We start from the raw sequence: 22,284 nt of genomic DNA on the forward strand, positions 1-22,284 counted from the left end.
TTCTTTCATCCAGGAAGAAGAGGAGTAGTGAGAGCAAACTGATTATACTATATCCTTAACATCACTTTTTAGCTTTTTTGTTTTTTGTTTAAGTGACTATATCTAAATTGACTGTGGTCTTGTTAGTCTAAATGAACCGAAGCATTATCCAAATATTCCATCCATGTTTTGCCATTTTATTTTCAGCACAATAGGCATACTGTATTAGCATACTGCTCAGCCTGCAGATGACTCCAGTGTGACAGCTTGTCATCAGAGATCTGCATGTTTGGATGGGAGACTGGCATAGCAACTGGCATACTGTATTGTTACCATCTCCTTTTAAAACTCACGGCCGTGTGCTTTTGTTTCCTCAATAAATAGCAGATGATAAAGGCCTGTGTAGATCTTGTTTTTGTTTTTTATTATTTCCAGGCTATTCATACATTTATGTTGTTTATTTGCTGCCACAGATCCATTTAATTGAATGTTAAAACCTTTTAAAAGAGGCTTATTTCAAGCATCTGTTTGGGCAATACTGTCTGGATTCCATAAACATGGGGAAAAAGGCATTATGTTTGTTTGTTTTAGTTTTCTTTTTAAGTGAACAGTTATGTTTTTAATGAAAGCTGCATCTTAGTGTTAAGTGAAATAATGTATCCTTATGGATGTTTTTTATTTTTATTTTGTATACGCTGAATTTAACTTGTGGATGCTTTACCAGCATTGCTGAAAATGTTTTTTGGAATAGATCAATTACTGTTATAATGTATTACTCAAGAAACAAAGGAAATGACAACAGGAAAACTCTACACTCAGCCAGTGGAGCATTGGTGTGAGCTAGGGAGAGATCTCCAAGGTTCAATGCTTACTCTGTCAGCTTTTAATGGGGTGATGATCCAGTTCAAGACAAGATGACAGAAAACCATGACCAGCTGTGCAAAACCAGCAGAACAAACTCCCTGTACTTTGTCTAAAAGTCTCAGGGTGCATTTAAATGCAGTTCCACCTGGAATATTCATTTGAACCGAATTCTGTTATTCCAGCCATGCGGTTTGGTGGTGTTACAGTCTGAGCAAGTAACAGTCTTGAGACTGAATAAGTCTTCCTACCTTGACAGTCAGGAAACCAGAAGCCCAAAGATAGTTGGCAACCAAATCAAAGCAGCCAAACCATAAAAATGGACAGAGAAAATCATTTTCTCATAACTGTTAATGGACTCCTTAACAAAAATCACAGGCTGAAATTAAATTTAATAATTGATGAGGAATTAGCATTGCAAGAGTCTGATTTCCGATTCTGCCCTCATACGTGGACTTTCAGACTAACCGCTGAACTGCCTTCAAGCTACAAACCGAACAATTAACACTTCCCCACACTATAAAAACCATAATCCAATCCATTGAGGCAGTCATTACTACTGTATGCTATCACATGGCACTCTCCTCCCAGTGTGATTTTGTTCATGGGCAGTAATGACCAGCAGTCATTTCCTTCTGATGGCAATTCAATGGTGTGTTTCGTTTTGATTTATAATGAGTGCAGCAATTAAATATTGACTGATTGAACTCGCCAATGGGAACCCTCCAGATATGGCCTCTCCAGCACCAGGCAGAAAGCATACAGTCATTAGTCTTCCCCCTGTTGTTGTCAATCCAAAAGATTTGCATGAGCAATTAAGGTTGAAAGAACCTTTCATTCATCCCCATTAAACCGCAATGCAGATTTTTCGCTTACCTTCACTGATCGAGGTTATTAGTAGATGGCTGGGGCTCCCTTGAGTGCGCTCTGAGCCAAGGACCAAAGTGATCATTTGGATTCATTAGAAGTCAGTGAGGACTTGGTGACCTTGAAGAAGCAGGTGTTTACCCTTTAACTCTGGATATGTAGGCTTAGTCACTGCTCAGAACTAACCTACACAGCGCAGTGTGTGGATGGCTAAAGACTACTAGTTCACATTGTTGCTCTCTCTCTCTTTCCTTAACATTTTTGTGACTTTAGTTTCTTTGTCATTAGTGACTGACCTCAGGGTTGATGCATATAGGGCCCGTCAGAACTACGTATTTTCAAGTTCTTAATTTCCTTTCATACAATTTGCATACGATGTGAATCTAGGATGGTGCCAGGTTTCAGGAGTGCTGAAAGATTGTGTAATCGGTGGAAATCATTTTGAATGTGCCAGGACAAAGGACAAAGTTGTTCCGTCGCTGAAATGTAAAGCATCTGCAAATGAAATAAGATGCAGCAGCTTCTCTACAAGAATCCGAACGGCATTGAGATTCATCAGCGAGACACAAGCCATTACCTTCCTTAGGAGAGAATTGATTGCCGCTGAGGACTTAGATACCGCACATAATGACACGTTTGAGAGCAGATTGAAAGCTGATGTAACTCTTGCCTTACAACCATGGTATACATCTGTAGGCTTGAAGAGTAATGCTTAAATAAGGGGCCCATTTTTTTATGCAACTTAGAAAATGAGTTCATATTTGCCCATTTGATATGGAGACACAAACATATCAAATATGGGGAAACCACTCCATCTTTAAAGTATTTTTACTGTGCCATACTTCTGTTATACAAATATACTGCTATATTTAAAATGTGTGTATGTATGTATGTATGCTACATCTAAGTTGGAGAATTTGTCATTATTGTTATTACATGGATGCCTTTATCCAACATCCTAGTTAACAAACCCCTAACATAATATCAGTATATATAAAAAATCTGCACATGGACGAATAAATTGATCAAATTAAGGTATAAGATATTAGCTTGGTCTATGGCTCTAATCTAAACAGATTTGTCTGCAGGAGGTACTGAAAGATGGGAAGCCATCATGTAGTCTGAATGCCCACCTGCAGCTCACTCCACCACTGTGGGGCAGTAGAGGAGACTTGGTGGTTGAACACCCAAGAGAAAGCATGACTGAGCGACCTGTAGAAGAGGAGTAGTGAGAGCAAACTGATTATACTATATCCTTAACATCACAGCAATATCAAATGTCTAAATAAAAAACACTAAAGGTCATAACACATTCTGATCAAGAATAATGCTTGAAATCTGCAGTAATACTCCTTGCAGTTCTCCATTATAATTGTAGAATTATTTTTTACAGTCCAGATGAAGTGTTAAATTATGGTGGTTTAATATGAACAATGTATTTTTTTTGCTGTGTGAATTTCAAACTTATTTATAAACATGGACTTTTATTGATATAACAGAAAAATTGCAAACCTTTTTATCTGTGTATATGTATTTATTTATATAAATGAGATTCAGTGCAAATTAGAAAGGCTTTGTGAGACCATAGCCAATCTGTAGTATCTCAAGACTTGGGCATTCAGCGATATGGGCATTATCATGCAACATCAGAATTTGATGTATGCAATCACTGAAGACTTGTGGGAAGAGGACGGTGCGTGTCATCCTCCGAGCGGTTTTCTCAAGGGTGATGGCCGTGATGAAAAACTTGTCTGACAGCTCCTGCTCTCTCACCTGCTCCAAGTCATAAACTGCACGCCACAATATAGCCCTTCATAGCTGACCAAGACCCGGGTGCATTGTAACATAACTGTACCTTGCAACCTAGTTTGGAAAAGCATTTATTGCATTTAATACTCTTTTGACCAAAGTCTCATGTGTTGGTCAGGTGCAGCGGTCTTGAAAATTAGTTTCACAGACACCAGTTTTGAGTTGATGTGTTTCCACTACATTACAACAGCGCTATATTCATGCCCTTTGGGGTTTTAACAGACTTATGGTGCGTCTTTTAAATTTCCAACATGCTTCCCCTAATTGTTCTTTATTAAATTTAGCAGGGGAAAATAATTATATTTTGATATGGTGATGCACAATAAGCTAGGACTCATTATCTCCTGAATCAGATTTTTCCTTGAGCCTAAAATCCATCCAGGCAAGCACCTTCAAAAGGAATTAAACCCTGTATTTCAAGCCAACATGGATGTCAAGCTCTGGTACATTGAATTTCTTGAAATATTGAAGACTAATATTTTTGCACTTCTGTAGCCCACTCGCATAGTCATCGAGGAGCCATTGAGTAGGATGGTCAAATCGCATTGCATTCCAGTGCAGCTCACTTTTGACACTTTATTCGAAAGTCTAAATTGCATGCCCTGTGGGGAAGGTCAGCATTTAAACCCCAGCAATGAAGTGACAAATTAAAGGAAACTGCAATCCATGAAAACAAGAAATAACAGAATGCAAATTTTGACTTGCAACTTTTTGAAATGCTATTTGGTAGGATTACAAATTATTTAACAACCCAACCGAAGAACAAAATACATACATTTATTGATGCATCTTCTTATTAATCACAATGGCTTTTACTGGATATTCTTTGTTGAAAGCAAGAAATAAAATAAGTATCAGACCGTATCTAATTGAATTTGAATGAAATGCCCTTTAAATTAACTCGGTACATTTTAAATGTCGATGCCAAATATAAATTGGAAACTTTATTAGAAGGTATTTAATTACTGTAATTGACAGGTCCTGTCTATACTTTGGTTTGCTTCATAAATAGACATCTTTAGTTGCTGAGAAATGTTGTCCACTAAGGTATTAGCCTAGTTAGTAAAAAAAAAAAAAAAAAAAACTGAATATATTATTCTTTCTCTTTCTGGATAGTTTTAGTGCATGTAAGGGATGGAGAAGTTAAAATGATTGTGTGCAGGCTCTATACAATAAGATGAGCAGCCCAATTAAAAGGGGGCTAGCTGTACATTTCCCCTCTTGCAATTAAATGTCAGTTTCGGTTCACATGAGAAAAGTAATGTGTTATTGATTTACTCTGCTTGTTTTGGTTGTTGTGAGTGCAAAAAGGTAGAAATTGTTAAGTGCTGGTTTTAACTTCATGAATGAAGTGATATGGTGCACCTTAAAATCAAGGGATGATGCTTTTCTCATTTAGCTCTGAAAGGAGTTTTTCTTTTTTCAACAAGCCTTGAACAGAAAAATAGGGACAATAGACGTATTCAAATCACCGTTGATGTGGTTTGCCTCTGAGTAACTCAAGGGAGTGTATGTTTTACAAAAGTGTTCTAGTGTAGGCCTTTAATGGTAGTTATAGCACGTTCTGCCACCATGGCAACAGCTGACAGCCAGTAATCGTTCTGTTGGCATGGTTACTGTAGCAATTCCCCATTAAAAAAAAAAAAAAAACGATAAAAAAACAATGGAAGAAATTCGGGAGATGGGGGAAGGTAACGCGCATGCATGACATTGTGCCGAATGACAATTAAAGAAGGATTCGTCGAAGATATTAAATGCATCTTCGGTCTTGTGCCCCCCCTTCCTACCTCTCCACCTCCCCCATTCCTCTGCCTGCATCCAGCCAGCATTGCCAGATCTGGGCTATGAGACCAAGTGTGCTGTGCATGCTTTTATTCTCTTTTCTTATTTCTGTTTGTGTTTTGGGCTGAATATTTTCCCATCAGCTCTAAAGAATCTCCTTTTCATTTTTTGTTGTTCAGGGAGCAGCTGAAAATGAAATTGGATGCAGTCATGTATATGTTTTTTTTCCCCTCATCTTGGCTGGAAGCCAAAATAGAGAAAATGTGATTACAAATTGGAGCCCTGGTGTATTTTATGAGAAGCTTTGGCATCATTTCCTACCATGCCATAACCCTGCTTTTGTGCTTGAATTCTGTCCTTAAATTTGTAACAAGGCTTTCAGGTTTGTGTTCCTGCTTACAAGTGGGTTTTTGATTTTCGTAATGTGATTTAATTAAAGCAGATTCCGCGTAGGCAGGATCTGGGACGATTCCATCAGCCCAAGACATTGCTCCACTTGAGTCATTCCTTTTTCTTTCTTTTGTTTTCTTCCTTTTTCGTGTGTGTATGTGTTTGTGCGTTACAACCAAGCTTGCCGTTTTTGCTATATGCTGCTTTGTCTGTAGTACAGTCAAGCTTCAAGTGGAATCATCTTGTTTCATCCCATCACCTGCATAGAAGAACTTACATTTTAACACTTAGGTTTAAACAGACCTTAAGTCTTCTAGCAAGTGTCATTTAGAGTCGGATTTCATGCAACTCCTCTAGTGCCACATTTTCAAAGCCCAGTATATTTCACTTTCCAGAGCTATGGAGAGCTTTGAGTGAGTTGGTGTCCAATTTCATGCTCTTATAACTCAAATCTTACCCCATGGGGTGCTGGAAAAAGGTCATCCTGACACTTCATCATTTTAAATGATTTTCTTACTGATTTTTCTGTCATCTTTCTGTACTGCAGCCATTTCTCATAGTCTCTGATGGGTTCCCCTTTTTAAAGTGAACGTAGCATTTTATTATGTGTTTGAATTGTTGGGTTAGGTATCTTACTTAGAACATAAAATTACAATTTGAAAAGTTTGACTTGCATTATAGAGCTGCCCTTTGGCTTTAGAAATCTTAGGTATTCGGAAATGATACACTTCAATAGGCCTCTGTGATGGAATTGGGTGTTAGTGTCCTACAGGTGTTTCATGTTTCTTATATCCAGGTATATGCAGGGTATTAGACCATTAGAAAAGCTCTGTGTTGAATGAACTTTGTGCTGTACTGAGTATTTGTACTGGACTACCTGGGCATTAACCTGTACACCTCTCTTTTAGCCTATTCTGATCCATTCACTATTAAGCATAGACATTTGCTTAGCCTTACAGCTCTTAAGTGGTCGAATCTGACTTGGATACTATTGACATTTAAATATTCAAGGCAATTAATAATCCATTTTATATGGGTGGATAAAAATGTGCTGTGACTGTGTCAGTCAAGAAAAGTCAGCTATTGTTTCCAAACTACAGGTTTGCAATAGTACTTTTTCGTAACCATTTTAAATACCATAAGATGCACATTTTCCTCTATGAATGTCATAATATGGTAATGAAAGGCTCATTAAGAGCTCCTAGTTCATGATCTTTAAAGCAGGGTAGATTGTTTAAACTGAATTATGTCTGAACTATATCCCTTCTACATATTAAGAACATTACCAGTAATCAGAGCATTCCAAATAGAATTGGAAATCTTCGTCAATTTCAATCTAATTTGGAATTGAATTTTCTATTGAATATTTATGGGTAGGAATGGAATTTCAGGTGATCAAAATGATTTGAGGTGGAACTGAAAACAAAATTGACTTAACTTCTGTTAGGGAGTCAGGTTGTGGGAAAAAGAACTTACTCAACTCTGTACTGCAGCCCATCAACAACACAAGGATAGGTTTTAAGCTACTTTTTTATGTATTTATTTATTTTTAAGTTGGTTGGATCAAAAGTGACTTTGTGTTGCAAAAAAAAAAAAAAAAAAAAAAGTATGATCTTTCTTGACCTACTCTCCCCAATACAGGCATGCAATTGTAACTTAAAACATATGAACTGTGTAACGTATGACATACAATTGTTTCTTGAGTTTTCTTTAGGACAGTTACCCAGAGATCAGTTTCATTAGGATTTCTATGCTTTACAGAGGTGAAAGTGTGCGTGTGTGTGTTAAGGATATGTGAAAGGATTATTGAATCGGATTTAAAATCTTCAATAGCCATTCATGTGGATATTATTTGTAGAGTATGCAAAATGAATCGGAGGCTATTAGAATTGGCTGCAGTTGTTAATAAATACTTCAAATTGTATTGTAATATTTACAAACTCATTGCATACATTATAAAAGGAAAACTGAAATTGGAGAATCTTCCTTTACATTAGCCAAATATAGTTGTTAATAAATACTTCAAATTGTATTGTAAGGTTTACCAACTCATTGCATACATTATAAAAGGAAAACTGAAATTGGAGAATCTTCCTTTACATTAGTCAAATATAGTTTGACAGTTATGAGTAGTGGAGTTGCAAGTGTTTTCAATTTGATCTTAAAAAATTCTGACCTTTGGCAGTTAGAGTAAAACAAGGTGGATATTCTACACCTCTGACCCTTCTGTTTGTAATTGAATATTTGTAACTCCATATAATTAAAAAAAAAGAGAGAATTGCAGACTTTCTTAATGAGGCATACAGTAAACGACCAACTTGCAGTGCCCCAATTATGTACACCTTGTGTGTATAACCTTTATGCTGTGGTATAAGCATTGCAACAAGATACAATGCTGTGTTGGTTCCTTTTTTCCTGTGGCTTTGCTTTTAAGAAATGTTAATCTGTCACCACTTTGGATTGAAAATCTGCTCTTTCATAAAGGAAGCATGACACGATTGTCCAATTCAAATTCAGACACTGCACTGTAAAAAAAAAAAAAAAAAAAAAAAAAGCTAGTTTTACAGTTCAACTTGCAGTGTTTTTCTAGATTCATGCTTTAAAGTACACATCTTGGAGACACATAGGCAGATTTTGATTATTCTTGGCATATGTGTGGGCTTATCAGGGGCTGATGCACAGCCTGAAAAGGTGTCCAGTAAGTCAGTAATCCTTGGAGCCAACCAGCTTCCCCTGCACTTTTGTAGTTCTGTAATATTTTCTTATTTAGTTCCATGCTGTTAACAGATGAGATGTGACTAGTGATTGGAGGGCACTCCTTGATCTTCAGTCTTCCTGACTCACGTGCCAGTATAATCTGCATGTACCCAATGGTCTACATTCCTCCTTGCTCATGTAGCCCCGGCAGGCTCTGCTCTGGGCCGTTTGAACATGGTCTGATGTGCTGTGTGGTTTGAATAAGCTGCTTTAACTACGCATGTGCAAAGTGTACGTCGATTTGTTTGCTGGCTCGTCTACTCCAAGAACAGCTGGTACTCATCGATCAGAGGGGCTGCCTTTTTGACTAATAAGTTGATGCCCAGACCAGACATTTGAAGAGCAACGTGCTTCACACGTACCCCAGTGTTACCAGGGAATTTGCCATTGTAAACGCAATGCAAGGTGAAGGCAAGCTCTCCAAGCATGCCAAAAGAGTGGAACCTCTTTTAAAAGCTTCCCAGATAAGCATGCCGATTGCCATTACTGTGCAGTGCGAATCTTTACCAAGATTGCTTTTTTCTGCAGTGTAGCCGCTCAAGGGAGTCATCCTACAGTTCAGCAAAGCTGGCTTCTGTGACCCTTGCTTTGAGTATCTGCTATTGGCATACTGAGAGAGAGAGAGATCACTGCAGTTTTCTGTCAGTCATACTATTGTGTGAAAACCAGCAAAGAAGCACTTTCTTAATGTGAAAAACAACAACCGATATAATGAATGTTTTGGCATGATAGTGATTGCACAAAGTCAATGTGCAGCCCCTTGATCTCTTGACTGTTTCCAGTTTAAGCGTGACTGTTTATCCAGCAGGCTTTCTGCGAGAGTATTAAAGTTGAGTATATTGTGAAGATATTTTTGATATTCAGAAATATATAAATATATATTTAAAGCTACAGTAAGATCCTGATATCTTATCTGAGATAATAACATGATGCTATCATTTTATCATTTTTTTTTTTTTTTTTTTTTTTTTTTGTGTGATTCTGGCGACATTGTCTATCAGTCGACATCCCAAAAAATGCTGGTAAGTTTATTTTACATAACCGCTCTTAGATTTGATGCACTATTGTGATTTGAAAATAAAATAAAAATCTTTGTTTTTTTCATTTATAAATACGCTGGCTCTGACTTTCTTATATGCACCAAATGGACCTGGGTCTTTTTTGCTGGCCACATTCCATTACAGTGCTCCTGCTTGGCGTGTTGGGGCTGGGGGCTGGGGGCTGGGGGTTGGGGGGGGGGCGGCTATCAGAGATGCTATCCTTCCTCTAGGATCTCAAATTCAATGTTGCCTGCTTTAATGGGAGATCAAATACTGCCCCTGCCCCCCCCCCCCCCAACAATCTGTTCCACCTAACCCCCCAAGTGACCTCACTACCCCACCCTAAAGCTTGAGCCACTCTTAAATTGTTTTCTGTTTTCTTAATTGTTGATTTTTTAATAAATATGCATGCACCAAGCCTGTTCTGCATTGTGTAAATATTGTCAGACAACATAATAATAAAAAAGGGAATTTGTAATTCATTTCTTAAGGGCTGGAAATTATCCCCTTGTAATTTATACAGGTAAAACCAAAAATGATGATAAGAATCACTGTACCATATTTTTAATGCAACTGTATTGTATTGCTCTTTCATTACACGCGTTCTGTGTAATTCCTAAGTTAATACGTGTTTTTCATTGAGCACACTGAAAGATTCTGGAGTCATTTCTCAAGTGATTGCACCTTTTGTCTGCACTGCACCCCTTCCCCAAAGCCACTGTGAGCTAAAGTCCACCCTGTCGTATTGTTATGCCCCCACCCTCCACCCCCCCCCTTTTGCGACCATTCTTTTGTGTTTCTGATGTACAGTGCACGACTGCTAACAGCCCCTGTCTGTGAATTAGGCTATGGCTAAGCTGCTCATGTCTTTAATTAGAGAAGTGCGGTACCCGTTGTGTAATGTAAAAGCTTGGTCTTGGAGGAAGGTCGCCTACACATTAATGCATCAGCTGTTAACTATCAGTGATGACAAAACACAGCTCTTCGTCTTGTTCCCCTATCTGCTCAGAAATGGCTAATTGAGAATGAGACTAAAGTGAAAGCACTTCTTTTCCCACCGAGAAACAAACTTCTAGAGGTCTTAAGCCCTTATCCTCCTCCTATATGCCTCTGGCACTCCTCTGGTAGACAACCCATGGCTAGATTTTTGGTACAGATCAGCCCATCATTTTAAGAGCACATCTCTCAGCTCTTTGCTGCTGCAGAGTCCTCAGTTTTTCAGGTCCGCTTCCGAGCTTTAGAGAAGGATTCCTACTTTACCACGATCTACTTACTTCTAGAACAGTTGTAATACCTTTTTCAAAATAGTTGTAGACGACCAAAGTTAAAAGGCGTGGTAATGGCCTCTGTGTAGGTGTTGGTTTGGTTGAGGTTGAAGATGGGCCTGTCTCGGCCACTTGTAACTGTGCTGCTGTGCCAGCTGTACAAGTGAAGGCTAGTGCTGGTGTCAAGAGCTCTTTTTCTCTCTCAGCCATTCTGCGGAGGGAAAGCTGTCTCACCCCCACAAACGGGCACACAGCCTGACCATTCATCCACAGGCAAGCCTCTGCGTTTAAGATAGATGCATTGAAAGCCATTGCCGTTTACTTTATTCAACTTATTTTTCTATTCCCCCAACCCCACTCTCCCTCCTCACTTCGAAGCAAATTTTTCACTTTGATCTGGCCCCCGTTATGCTTGCTTGCTGTTAAGTCACCCTGGCCTTGCCTCCGTAATGAGCGCTCTCTTCTTTTCTTTCAGTCCACCCCTCTGCACCTGGCAGCAGGATACAACCGGGTGAGGATCGTCCAGCTCCTCCTGCAGCACGGAGCCGACGTGCATGCCAAGGACAAGGGGTACGTCACCCATGGGTTCCCACCTCCGGCTCACTGACACTTTCAACAAGGGCACGGCTCCTCATAGAGGCCCCATCTGCTCTTCAACCCAGGGCTTCTCTATGCCAGTGTTTCTCAGTCCTGCTCCACTGTAGAGCTACTGGATCTTTCAACCCAAGTCTTTAATGCTACTCACACTTAATTTGTTTTTGTTTTTTTCCACCTGACATTTCCCTGCTGTTTTTATATTCGGCCTATAAGTGTATGCAGACTGTAAGTGTTCTCACAACCTCCTTCTTCCCCATACAACATATTTCACATGCAAGATGGGAGAGTGGCTGGATTTGGCAGTGCAGTAATATGTGTGATGTTCGCAGCACAGGAAGTACAAAGAATGAAATATGAGACTCGACTACTAAACAAATTACATATCAACGTATATGTGGTAGCTCTGGTATATAGTGTTCATTTTATGACTGTCATATGCATATGTATTTCACAATAACAGAGGTTACTTGTGTTGACAGCACCATCTACAGAATCTGTGTTTTCTGTATTTATTATTGGCATCAGCAGCTTGCATCAGATCAGTATTCCCTGAGCAGGACAGGTTGAGGGTGGAGCTGGCGGTAAATGCTTTCCTGTGACACCTTTTAAATGCTTAGTTATTGAAAAGCTTTCCAATTAACACTTTTTTTTCCCCCCTGTCTTGTAAAGTTTTTTTTTTCTGTAAAATACTTCCTTAGATATTTGGTTGCCAAGACATAGAGAAAAGTGAGTTTCAGTCTGTTCTCAACTGGTTGAAGATGCTATGCTCTCTTAAGCCCATTGATTACCAGCTAATGATGCACACATGCAGGGGGTGATTATATTGCATCAGTCTCTCCTACAGATGTCTGCATGGGCTGAGTTTCACACAGCTGGGCATTGCAAACAGCTCAAGGGGAGTCCTAAAACCCACCCCTTGGGAAATTTTATTTTAAACCAACTTATTTTTTAAACAAGCTTGTCTTTGTGTAAAATAAATAAATTAAAAATTCTCAAGCAAAAAAGGAAATGGACAGGGTTTGATTAGTTATCAGAAACTCTGGTTGAAAAAGAACCAGAAGAGCTAGTGGCCCAGAGAACCAGGACAGGGAAGCAATGCTCTAAGCAACCTAGCAATCAGAAAGAGCTTGAAACAGAAAGACGCATGCAAAGCCCAAAGCTGACAAATACATTAGTCCCAATGTACAGAAAACAATAATTCAAACCCTCTAATGTCTGATTTCCAGAGTACTCCCATCTTGAGGCACTAGCACTTGAATACCTTGCTGAATATGCAAAATGACAAGAAATAAGTTTGTAGAAAAGCAGTAGGCTTTACCACAAAGTGTAGAAAAGTGTAAACTTCATTATGCAGCCTAATGTATCATACTTATTTCTTATGTACCACAATTTATCCCTATTTTAACATGTATGTATAATGGGGTATTTATAGCATTTCAACTGGGCATATATTTTTATACTGGTTCTTACCTGTGTTACTTAAGTATTGTCTTACTTGTCCAATAGGGGAGTCCAATTTAAAGACATTAAATAGCAACTGTAATTCACTCCTACATAATATATCGCCAAATTATTTACCGTAGAAAAACAAATTGTATTCTAACCCTGTACTATTGTATATCATAATGGAAAGCAGGGATCAGTCTGTGCCTAAAACACAGAAATGAGAGAGGGAAGCTTTGCTAGTGTTTTTTTATTTTTTCTTCCAGAACACGTAGAACTATGTCAGAGCACAAGATAAATCTGGTTTTCTTAAATGGAAATTCCAATTCCATGCTCCTACTAATTGTACCAGAGGTGTCAAAATCTGAGATTGGGTTGGATTGCTGCATTGTCTTCAGTTTTTTGATCCACCTACAGCATGCAATTAGTAAACTCTTATCTTTGCAGTGAAGCTTATTTTAAGTTATTCATGTTTTATTTTATTTTACAGTTCATAGCCTAAAATATGTTGTTAACAGCAGACACAGTACCCACAGAACTTTCTGGAGCCTTGAGAAAAGTTAGTTATCTTAATCATGTTATTAGACTAATTAAGCAGCTGAGAGATGGGCTTGAGACCCTGCAGCCCTACAGAAATCCCTGAATTATACCATTGCAACTCCAAGTCCTGTTTGATTTCAAATTGGTATCCCACAGGTCTAAATTAGACATTACATTAATCTTAAATCATATATGTGTTACAAAAATATGTATTATTCCACTAATGAACAGACATGTATAAAACTTGCATAACCCAGCTGGTTTTCTGAATCTTTTATGTAGTAGATTGCATTGATTTGAAGTACCTTGTTTTTTTTTTTTATTTTTTTATTTTGTTGTATTAATGTGTGATACAAACTGCTAATGCACATACATTGACCAGATGGACAAGAATCTCTAAACTGTTCAAACAATAAGATAATCTTTGAAGGCTTATTAACCTAGAATATACTGCTATCCACATCTGATCGTTGATGACTGTCATGCAGTTTATGGAATGGTTTGTGGTCTTTAAAATGTTCTCACCAAAGCCCTACAGATTTTCTTCATGATGTTTTGAGAGCTTACCCAACCTCTTTATATAGTGAAACTCCTTCTCTCCCCCCATTACTTTGTGTTAAAGACCCCTGGCAGTTGTTAATTTTCTCGTTTCCACTTCCTAGTGAATAATTTTTCAAAATTAGTTTTTCCTCCTTGCATTTCTATCTCAATATTGGTTTAATTTGCTTCAGGATGAGTCTTGCAGAGGAAATAAATGTACTCTGAAAAGAATACTGCAGAAGCCTGTGTCCAGTCCACACAGTGGTGGATTCAATTTGTGAAATGCCTGTTTCCTGTTACAAGCCATATTTGACATTGTGTCCAATGTGGCAATACTGATTTACATATTTGTTGTCTGACAAATCATGGAAACCAAGCTTTGCGAGTATCATGGTTCTAAACAGTAGCTTGTGAATATAGTTTACAAAAGATAAGATCCACTTTAAACCTGCTACCCACCATCTTAGAAGTCAGTGACTTGACTGAGATGTCTTTGAGCTGATGGGGAGATTAGAGTGCAATGCCTTTTCTTCACCACAGCCCCCATGGCAAAAATGAATTCTTCCACCCATCTATCTGAGTAGCATGCTTTCAGTCTGTCTTCTGCATCAGATGCTTGTGATGAGCTCGGTACATCAGCCAGTTTAAGCTCAGGCTAACTATTCCGTGATTAATTATTAACCTTGCTGAATACTTTATTCAGCCAGACTGAAAGCGCCATCGAGCCATCGCCAACACTGGCTGGCTGTGCTTTGGGTCACTGCAGAGGATTGGGCTTCTTGACAGGTCTCTTAAAAATGCATTACCGTTGCCCTACTTAAAGTAATAAAAGAATTGCCACTGGCATTTTGGTTTTCTTTCCATATCAACAATGTTTAGTTTGTATCTCTGATAATAGATTTATTCATTTGACTTAGAAAAAAGTCAAAAGTCAAAACCGATCAGTAAATTAATGGCCCCTTATCCACCCTTTTGTCTTGTAGGGGTCTTGTCCCACTGCACAATGCTTGCTCATATGGACATTATGAGGTCACCGAGCTGCTACTTAAGGTAAGGAAATGCAGAGCTTTACGCTGGCCTGATTTGGATGTTTTTCTCTCTGCATTTTAATACCTCTCCAAAACCCCAAAAAACTGCTTCTTTAACCACAGTATTACCTAGGTAACCTAGAAGCAAGGAATATCTTTATGTAACAGCACAAAATGTATAAATTGATACTCGTTTAAGTTAGTCTTAAGCTTACAGTTGTTAAATTAGTAAACCCAAAAGCCCATGCATGGAGTTTGCCTGCACTACACCCACTTGGATACAATCCCTAAATTAAGCCTCCTCCAATCTTCTATGAACTGATTACAGAGGTTGGCATTTTACATACAGACACTGCAAAATCTGTTTGCAGAATGAAGCAACAGCCATTGCTTGACAAGGTTGCTGTTGCATTCCTGTAGAGCATTTATGTTCCAGGTTTTTCAGTTACCTTTCTCAGATTAAACACAATGTTTCAGCATTTGTTCCCTCCCTCTCTCGGTATAAACATCTGAATCTTAATACAACCACTGCAAACCACTGAAACTGCCATTTCAGTATGTAGTAGAAGATTTAAGCGACTTAATCCTTTTTGACAAATGATTCATAGATGCTGCCATTCACTATGGAGGATAATCCATGCCAAAATTATAAATAAATACAGAGCGAAAATAAATAAATAAATAAATAAATAAATGTTTAAATACATTTTGAAATAAATGAATGAATGAATAAATAAATAAATTAATAAATAAACGTTGAAATAAATAAATGGACATTTCTGTTTTTATTTCAACATTTCAACATTTTATTTATTTATTAATGTCTACAGTTATTGATTTATTTATTTATTCAGTTATTTAATTAAACATTTATTTATTCATTTATTTATTTCCCGTTTGTCGCTTTGCTATTTACATTTTGAAGCTTGGTTCTGTATTTCTTTTTCTTTTTCAATGTGACAAAGCCCCTTCTGTCAATCACAGCTAGTGGGCAGTATCCAGTGCGCTTATCGGCTAATCCAATACACTGTGTAGTGGGGTTCCTGTGGGGTTTAGTTTGTTTTTGTTGACGATTACATCATTAAATAACTGAAGCATATCTATAGGAATAAAAAACAATACATTTTTTGACTTTCGTTCTTTCAAACTTTAAATTTACACTCAAATTGAATCGATCCACACTACACACACTGTATTGAATTAGCCAATAACTGCACTGGTTCCCGCCCACTAGCTGTGATTGACAGATAGGGTTTTGTCAAATTGAAAAAGAAATACAGAACCACTCTTCAAAATGTAAAAGCGCACTGAGAAATGTAAATAGCAGAGTGGCAAACGGGCAATAAATAAATGAATACATGTTGAAATAATAATTGAATAAATAAATGTAGAAATAAATAAATGTGGAAATAAATACAGAAATGTCCATTTATTTATTTATTTTGACATTTATTTATTCATTCATTAATTTATTTCAACATATATTTCAACATTTATTTATTCATTTATTTATTTATTATTTTCTCTCTGTATTTATTTTTAATTTTGGCATGGATTATCCTCCATAATTCACAACATATAAATTAAATCTAAAATATCTGCATATATACCTAATTTAATCAGTGGGGTTGGTAAATGTAGTCTTTGTCCAAACAGCATTTTATCCTACATCATATAAATGTGGCGACGACCACATTCATACAATCCCTGCTTGTGATTTCTTCTGTGGCATCCTTCAGCTGTCTCATTATAACATGCTCCCAGTCTGCACATCCAAAACTGCAGAGTGACCTATGGTAAAAAATAGTTAAAACGCCGTGCATTTTACCTCCAGGTTTGGGACAGGCATCGAAATTGACAGCAAGTGGTTGACATTATAAAGCGAGTGATAAAAAGAGAAACCGCTATACATTGGTGTTAAAATTGACAGGAGGGAAAACTGGCGCTATGTCAAAGTGGAGTATCAGGATGGAAGATGTATAGAGGGACAACTGAACTATGCTTTTCATATCAATTCAAGAGAGGAATAAAATACAACTGTGCTTAAGCTTTAATTAAGCTTTAAAATCTATTTAAATTGTGCAATTGTCATCCAAAAAGTAACCAAAATTGTTTTGTAATGTTTAATCTGGGTAATTTCATACTCTGCATTGGCAAGGTGATCGAATACGTGCCTACTGGCCCATGTCAATCTCCGAATAGATTTGTTATCCATTAATCTTCTATGGCAGAGTGTGGGAAGGCCGTCGTGTCATAGAATTGCCCCTCCTAACTTCTGCTTAGAATAACACATTGTGTTGAGTGATGCTCAGAGAGATTAATATTTTAAGGAGCCAAGATGGCTCTCAGTGCCAGCTTCAAATGCATTTGCAAAAACAAGTACGATTATATGCATTGTGTAAATTGGAATCTGTAAAATGTATTTTGAATTGTTATGTTTTAGCTAAGTTGAACTTGTAATGATTTATGCCTTGTACTTCTCTGTATTTTTGCACTTATGTTGTAAGTCGCCCTGGATAAGGGCGTCTGCCAAGAAATAAAAATAATAATAATGTATTATCACGAGATCTTCTGATCGCTCCTTGACCTATTCCATTCTGTCCAACTCGCCTGTTCTCTGTCTAACAGCTTTCAGGGCTCAGAAAGATTATGAGTATGTCTGGAATGGAAGGAGTCCAATCATTAGGGGGGTCATTAGAAGCGCTAGTCTTGATGAAGAGAGGCGAATACCATCTAGGAAGTACATTTGAACCCAAGTCTGTCCGTGCTCCTGCCTCGTGTGTTAAACTGTGTTTTAATCGCTTTCCTCAGCATGGAGCCTGTGTCAACGCCATGGACCTGTGGCAGTTCACGCCGTTGCATGAAGCTGCTTCCAAGAACCGAGTGGAAGTCTGCTCTCTCCTGCTGAGCCACGGAGCAGACCCCACCCTAGTCAACTGCCATGGCAAGAGCGCAGTGGACATGGCCCCCACTCCTGAGCTGAAGGAGCGGCTCACCTGTAAGCTAGTATTCCAAATTACAATGAAATTGAAATTATTATGCCAATTATTCCTGTTGTCCTCTATTAAGAGAAGTACAATATGTGCAAATACTCCAGTTTTAAACAATATGTAAGATAATGCAAGAAAAGCATATACCAGATTTCCAAGATGAATGTTTTTTTATTCAAAGTATTGCAACTTTCTAGACAGTGTCTGGAAGATCCTCAGAAATGTGTTTGGGTGAATCATTTCTGTAACCTGGCAGTTCTTTAAAAAAAATACATTTATATATATTATTTATTTTATATTGTTTCCCACGTTCTATTCTTATAAAATTGTGATTGTGCTTTTAAGATATTGATTGGCCAATGCATAATTTGCAAAGGAATCAGAATGGTTGAAATAGTTATACTTATAATGGAATCGGAAATTAAAATATTCACTCTTGTTTAATATCAAACCTACCCTAAGGGTTAGTGTAGTTGCCAGAAGCAATTATTTTAATATCAGGAGTGTTTTTTTTTTTTTAATTGAAGCCCTTTGACAGCTGTCATTATAGTTTTGTTTCTGAGAATGATTTAGGAGAATGTTTCATTGACGGTTACTTGAAGCTAAAGCTTAGATGACAAAGGAATTTAAAATATAATTGCCTAACATGACCTGCTAATGCCATCATTTTACTCCTACTGACTAAATCTCATTCCAGTGCTTTTAAATATAATTCCATGAAGATAGTTACACTGCAGTGTGCAGTTTTATTGGAAAATCTCAATGTTTGTCATTTATTGAGCCTGGAGCGTGCTCTCACACGCGTGCACGCACACACATTATTTACTACAGAAAATATAATTTGCAAACTCCTCTTACGTGACACTACTACAAAACCAAAACTGCAGTGCAACATTTCTTGGAACTGTGTCTGGGGTCAGTGTTTTATTTGAGTCTGAAATTCTGAGTCTGAAATCTGAAATAGTCAGATGTACTAATGCACAGGTGTATATAACTAGGGATTTGAGTTTTGAGTTTTTGTTTTCCTTATCAGTATTTGCCTTTCAATCTTAATAGGTTGTTAAGACGCATCTGCATCCCATTTATGTCCCAATTCTGTTTTAATTTTGCGATTGAGAACAATTCACAATAAGAAAACTGACACATTGGAAGCTAGATCAGTCAAAGTGCAAGAACAAAATGCCACTTAAAATAGACAAAGCCGAATGATTAAGGTCCCTGGTTAACTCTTGTTTCAATTAAAAAGAAGGCAAAACAGAATCAGCTGCTCAGTCTAACCATGAAGGCAATATGAAGCTACTTCGAAGGTAGCAGCAGTTTAGCAGGAGCATCAATACATTTTCCAAGTTTAATTATTAAGTGAATTGGCTCAGAATAAGATTGTGACATTGCAAGATGATAAACTGAAAACCAAGCCCTATACATAACTGACCCATGATTCAATCGGTTTGTTGAAGCACAAGCTCAGACTGCTGTTGGAAATGAATTGGTCCTGCATTCCTTTAGAAGGGCATACAATAAAGTTGAAGCTTTACAAACTAAACCCTACCTATAGTGTATTTCAGTTGATCTTACTCAATGGTTCCGTTTTAATACGTTTGTGAATGTTCTGCTTTTTTCATAAGATTGTGCTCTACTACTTTTCTAAATCTGATGCATTTTATGACAGACATGTTATCCCCTTTTCCCCCTTTATTTTATTCCACACAGACGAATTCAAAGGTCATTCATTACTACAGGCAGCACGGGAGGCTGATATGGCAAAAGTGAAGAAAACTCTCGCATTGGAAATTATTAATTTCAAACACCCTCAGTCTCATGAAACAGCACTGGTAAGATGCACTCTCCTCTGTCAGAATGCAGACACTAGATACTTGATGACATGCTTTGTAATAGGTAGAAGCAAGAATCATTTGGCAAACAGGAAAATAAATCAAGTAATGGGAAATCCAAATTGTTATTGGCCATTCAAAGAGAATTTAAATCTGGGCCTAAGCGTGTTTGTTTACCTTCCTAAATGGTGACACATATTGATTTTAACATGTAGAAATAACTTTTAAAGCGTTGTTAAAATAACTGCACACCTTTCCTAGAATTAGTTTCTAGGGGATTCTATAGAAAGAAAGAAGAAATATATGAAGGCTTGTTTGAGTGAGTGAATGAAATGATAATCATTTGAATTGATTCACTAGACTGGACCGAGATACATTAATCATTCTGTTCTCTGACAATCTGCTTCAGTACATTTCATTTTACATTGGGATAACATGGAAAACATACAGGTCAGACTGACCAACACAATCTGAGCCTGTCCCTTTGTTTCAGCACTGTGCCATCGCCTCGCCACACCCCAAACGGAAACAAGTCACCGAGCTGTTGCTGCGGAAGGGTGCCAACGTCAATGAAAAGAACAAAGAGTAAGTGGAAGTGTGTGAGAGCTCGGTATTACTGTAGCTGTGCCCCAGGTGCTCTATGTTGAGACGTTGCTGATGCCATTTTCTGTCTTCACAGCTTCATGACCCCGCTGCATGTGGCCGCTGAGAGAGCCCACAATGATGTTATGGAAGTGCTGCAGAAACATGGAGCCAAGGTACACCACTCTACTTTTACATTCCATCATTGTTCAGTCTCCCCTCCTGAGACCTACTGTGCCTGCTGTTAGAATAGTGCATGCAATGTCAGGCTCAGGAAATCTATCATGCATCTCTCTATAGCAAGTGAAACCCCCACCCTCCCATCCTACCTGACAACATAGCTGCGTGTTTCTATTGGAAATATCTACCTCTCGGTTCTTTTAATCTCGTCTACTGTGCTCAAATCCTCCACTGCCACAGAGGCCTCAACCTGCCATAAACTATCTGTTTGTCTGCTGCTTTAAACATTACAGTCAAGAACATACAGCCTGTTTTTAAAAGAAAGGAGTTCCAGAGTAAGACAGTTCAGTGTTGCCAAAATGCCACATCTTCCTTTGTACCATACTGATTCCTAATGTCCTTGCAGAACACACAACCTATAATACTAATAAGGGCTGGCAAACCAGCTGAGTGTGATAAAACCACCTTTTACAATGACTCCAGGATTCCTTGAACAGTCAAGCGATAGGAATCACAATTAAATATTTATTGGGCCCTCTGTTTAACGAGCTGTTGTTTGTGAGCATTATATTCCTGCCTTGCCCAGAGCTTAATTTCTGCACAGAAAGCAATGTATAGTGCATACAAATGCATTCAGTCCCTGCCTTTCTTATTAAACTGCCACTGCAGGCATCAGTCTCTGTGCTCAAGTTATATCTCTCAATAGCATCTTGAAATAAGACTGGATCAAGCCCTCCAAAGAAGCACATGATTTCTAATTTTCCCTGAAACACAGGCCAATGGGATTCAGTTTTATGTATTCTTTTTGGTGTATATGTCAAAACCCATCATGTCTGCCTGTTTAGCATTTTAGATCATTTTAGCTTTAATGCTCAGTAGGTGCTATTCATTTTACACTTACACTATTTAAAATCTCCTTCAGTCAAAGATGTGCTTCATCAGTGCTTGATAGCTTAATGCGTCTTAATACTGTATTTCCATTCAAGCTGTGATTAAAACTCAATTTATTTATTTATTAACTCAAAAACGTTTTTTATGATTTCGATAAGGAACATTGAGTTAGATAGCACCGGAGGGGAATGGTGTGAGTTTTGGTCATTAGTGAACAAAATGGATGAAGAATGCATGCCTGTGAATAATAAACAGGTTATGAAACGGCGCCAAAGAAGCTATCTGAATAAGACCATTTTGAGATGTGTGCTTCCATGTACAGTCAGGGTCCGAAACATGAGCTCTATAAGACATTTACAGAGCTTACCTGGAAGAAGGATAATCTGTCTAGCCATGAATTCATTCTCATTCTTCCAGTCACCTTTAAGGTTATTGTCATTATTATATTATAGGATCAGGGTCGAACCCAATTGAATGAGTATAGATTGTCTGAATGACCCTTTCACTTTCTGGACTTTTTATTACAGCACTCCCACACATCAATACATTTGTGCGAGATGAGGTCAATTTCGAACATTATTTAAATTCATTATTTTATGTATTGTTTTGTGGGATAATCCAGAATCCTTTATTTGGTAATTAAGCTGCCTGAGCCTCCTCATCCTTATTCAGTATGAACCTTGGAAGAAAGAGCTTTGAGTAACAAACCAAAACCCGCACCTGTACTCTGAAACGTTGCTTAGCCAGACAAGGTGCCCGTCTGACTTTTCCTTGGTCGCCAGCGCTCTCTTAAAATATCATGCTGGCTGCCTGCAGGCTTGCTAATTAATTCATGTTTGTGTTCATTTCAGACAAGCAGATTTACACATGGCTTCATCTCCACAGCAGTTAGGCTTCGTGTTTCGCACCAC

The 22,284-nt window shown here is 37.9% G+C and overlaps 1 protein-coding gene across 4 annotated transcripts in view; it reads left to right on the top strand.

Moving 5' to 3' along the window:
• The window catches only part of tnksa (tankyrase, TRF1-interacting ankyrin-related ADP-ribose polymerase a), a 165,244-nt gene that overhangs the window by 110,885 nt on the left and 32,075 nt on the right, over positions 1 to 22,284 (top strand). For 2 of the 4 annotated variants that reach the window (XM_066710859.1, XM_066710862.1), the window contains 7 exons: positions 9,447 to 9,467; positions 11,226 to 11,320; positions 14,854 to 14,920; positions 17,710 to 17,896; positions 19,599 to 19,720; positions 20,214 to 20,305; positions 20,400 to 20,478. In XM_066710859.1, coding sequence (XP_066566956.1) covers positions 9,447 to 9,467; positions 11,226 to 11,320; positions 14,854 to 14,920; positions 17,710 to 17,896; positions 19,599 to 19,720; positions 20,214 to 20,305; positions 20,400 to 20,478 — 663 coding nt within the window. The remainder of the gene's footprint in view (positions 1 to 9,446; positions 9,468 to 11,225; positions 11,321 to 14,853; positions 14,921 to 17,709; positions 17,897 to 19,598; positions 19,721 to 20,213; positions 20,306 to 20,399; positions 20,479 to 22,284) is intronic. The other 2 variants (XM_066710860.1, XM_066710863.1) reach the window with 1 other exon arrangement.

The sequence above is a fragment of the Amia ocellicauda genome, chromosome 8, assembly GCF_036373705.1.
Source record: "Amia ocellicauda isolate fAmiCal2 chromosome 8, fAmiCal2.hap1, whole genome shotgun sequence".
NCBI classification, from domain to species: domain Eukaryota; kingdom Metazoa; phylum Chordata; class Actinopteri; order Amiiformes; family Amiidae; genus Amia; species Amia ocellicauda.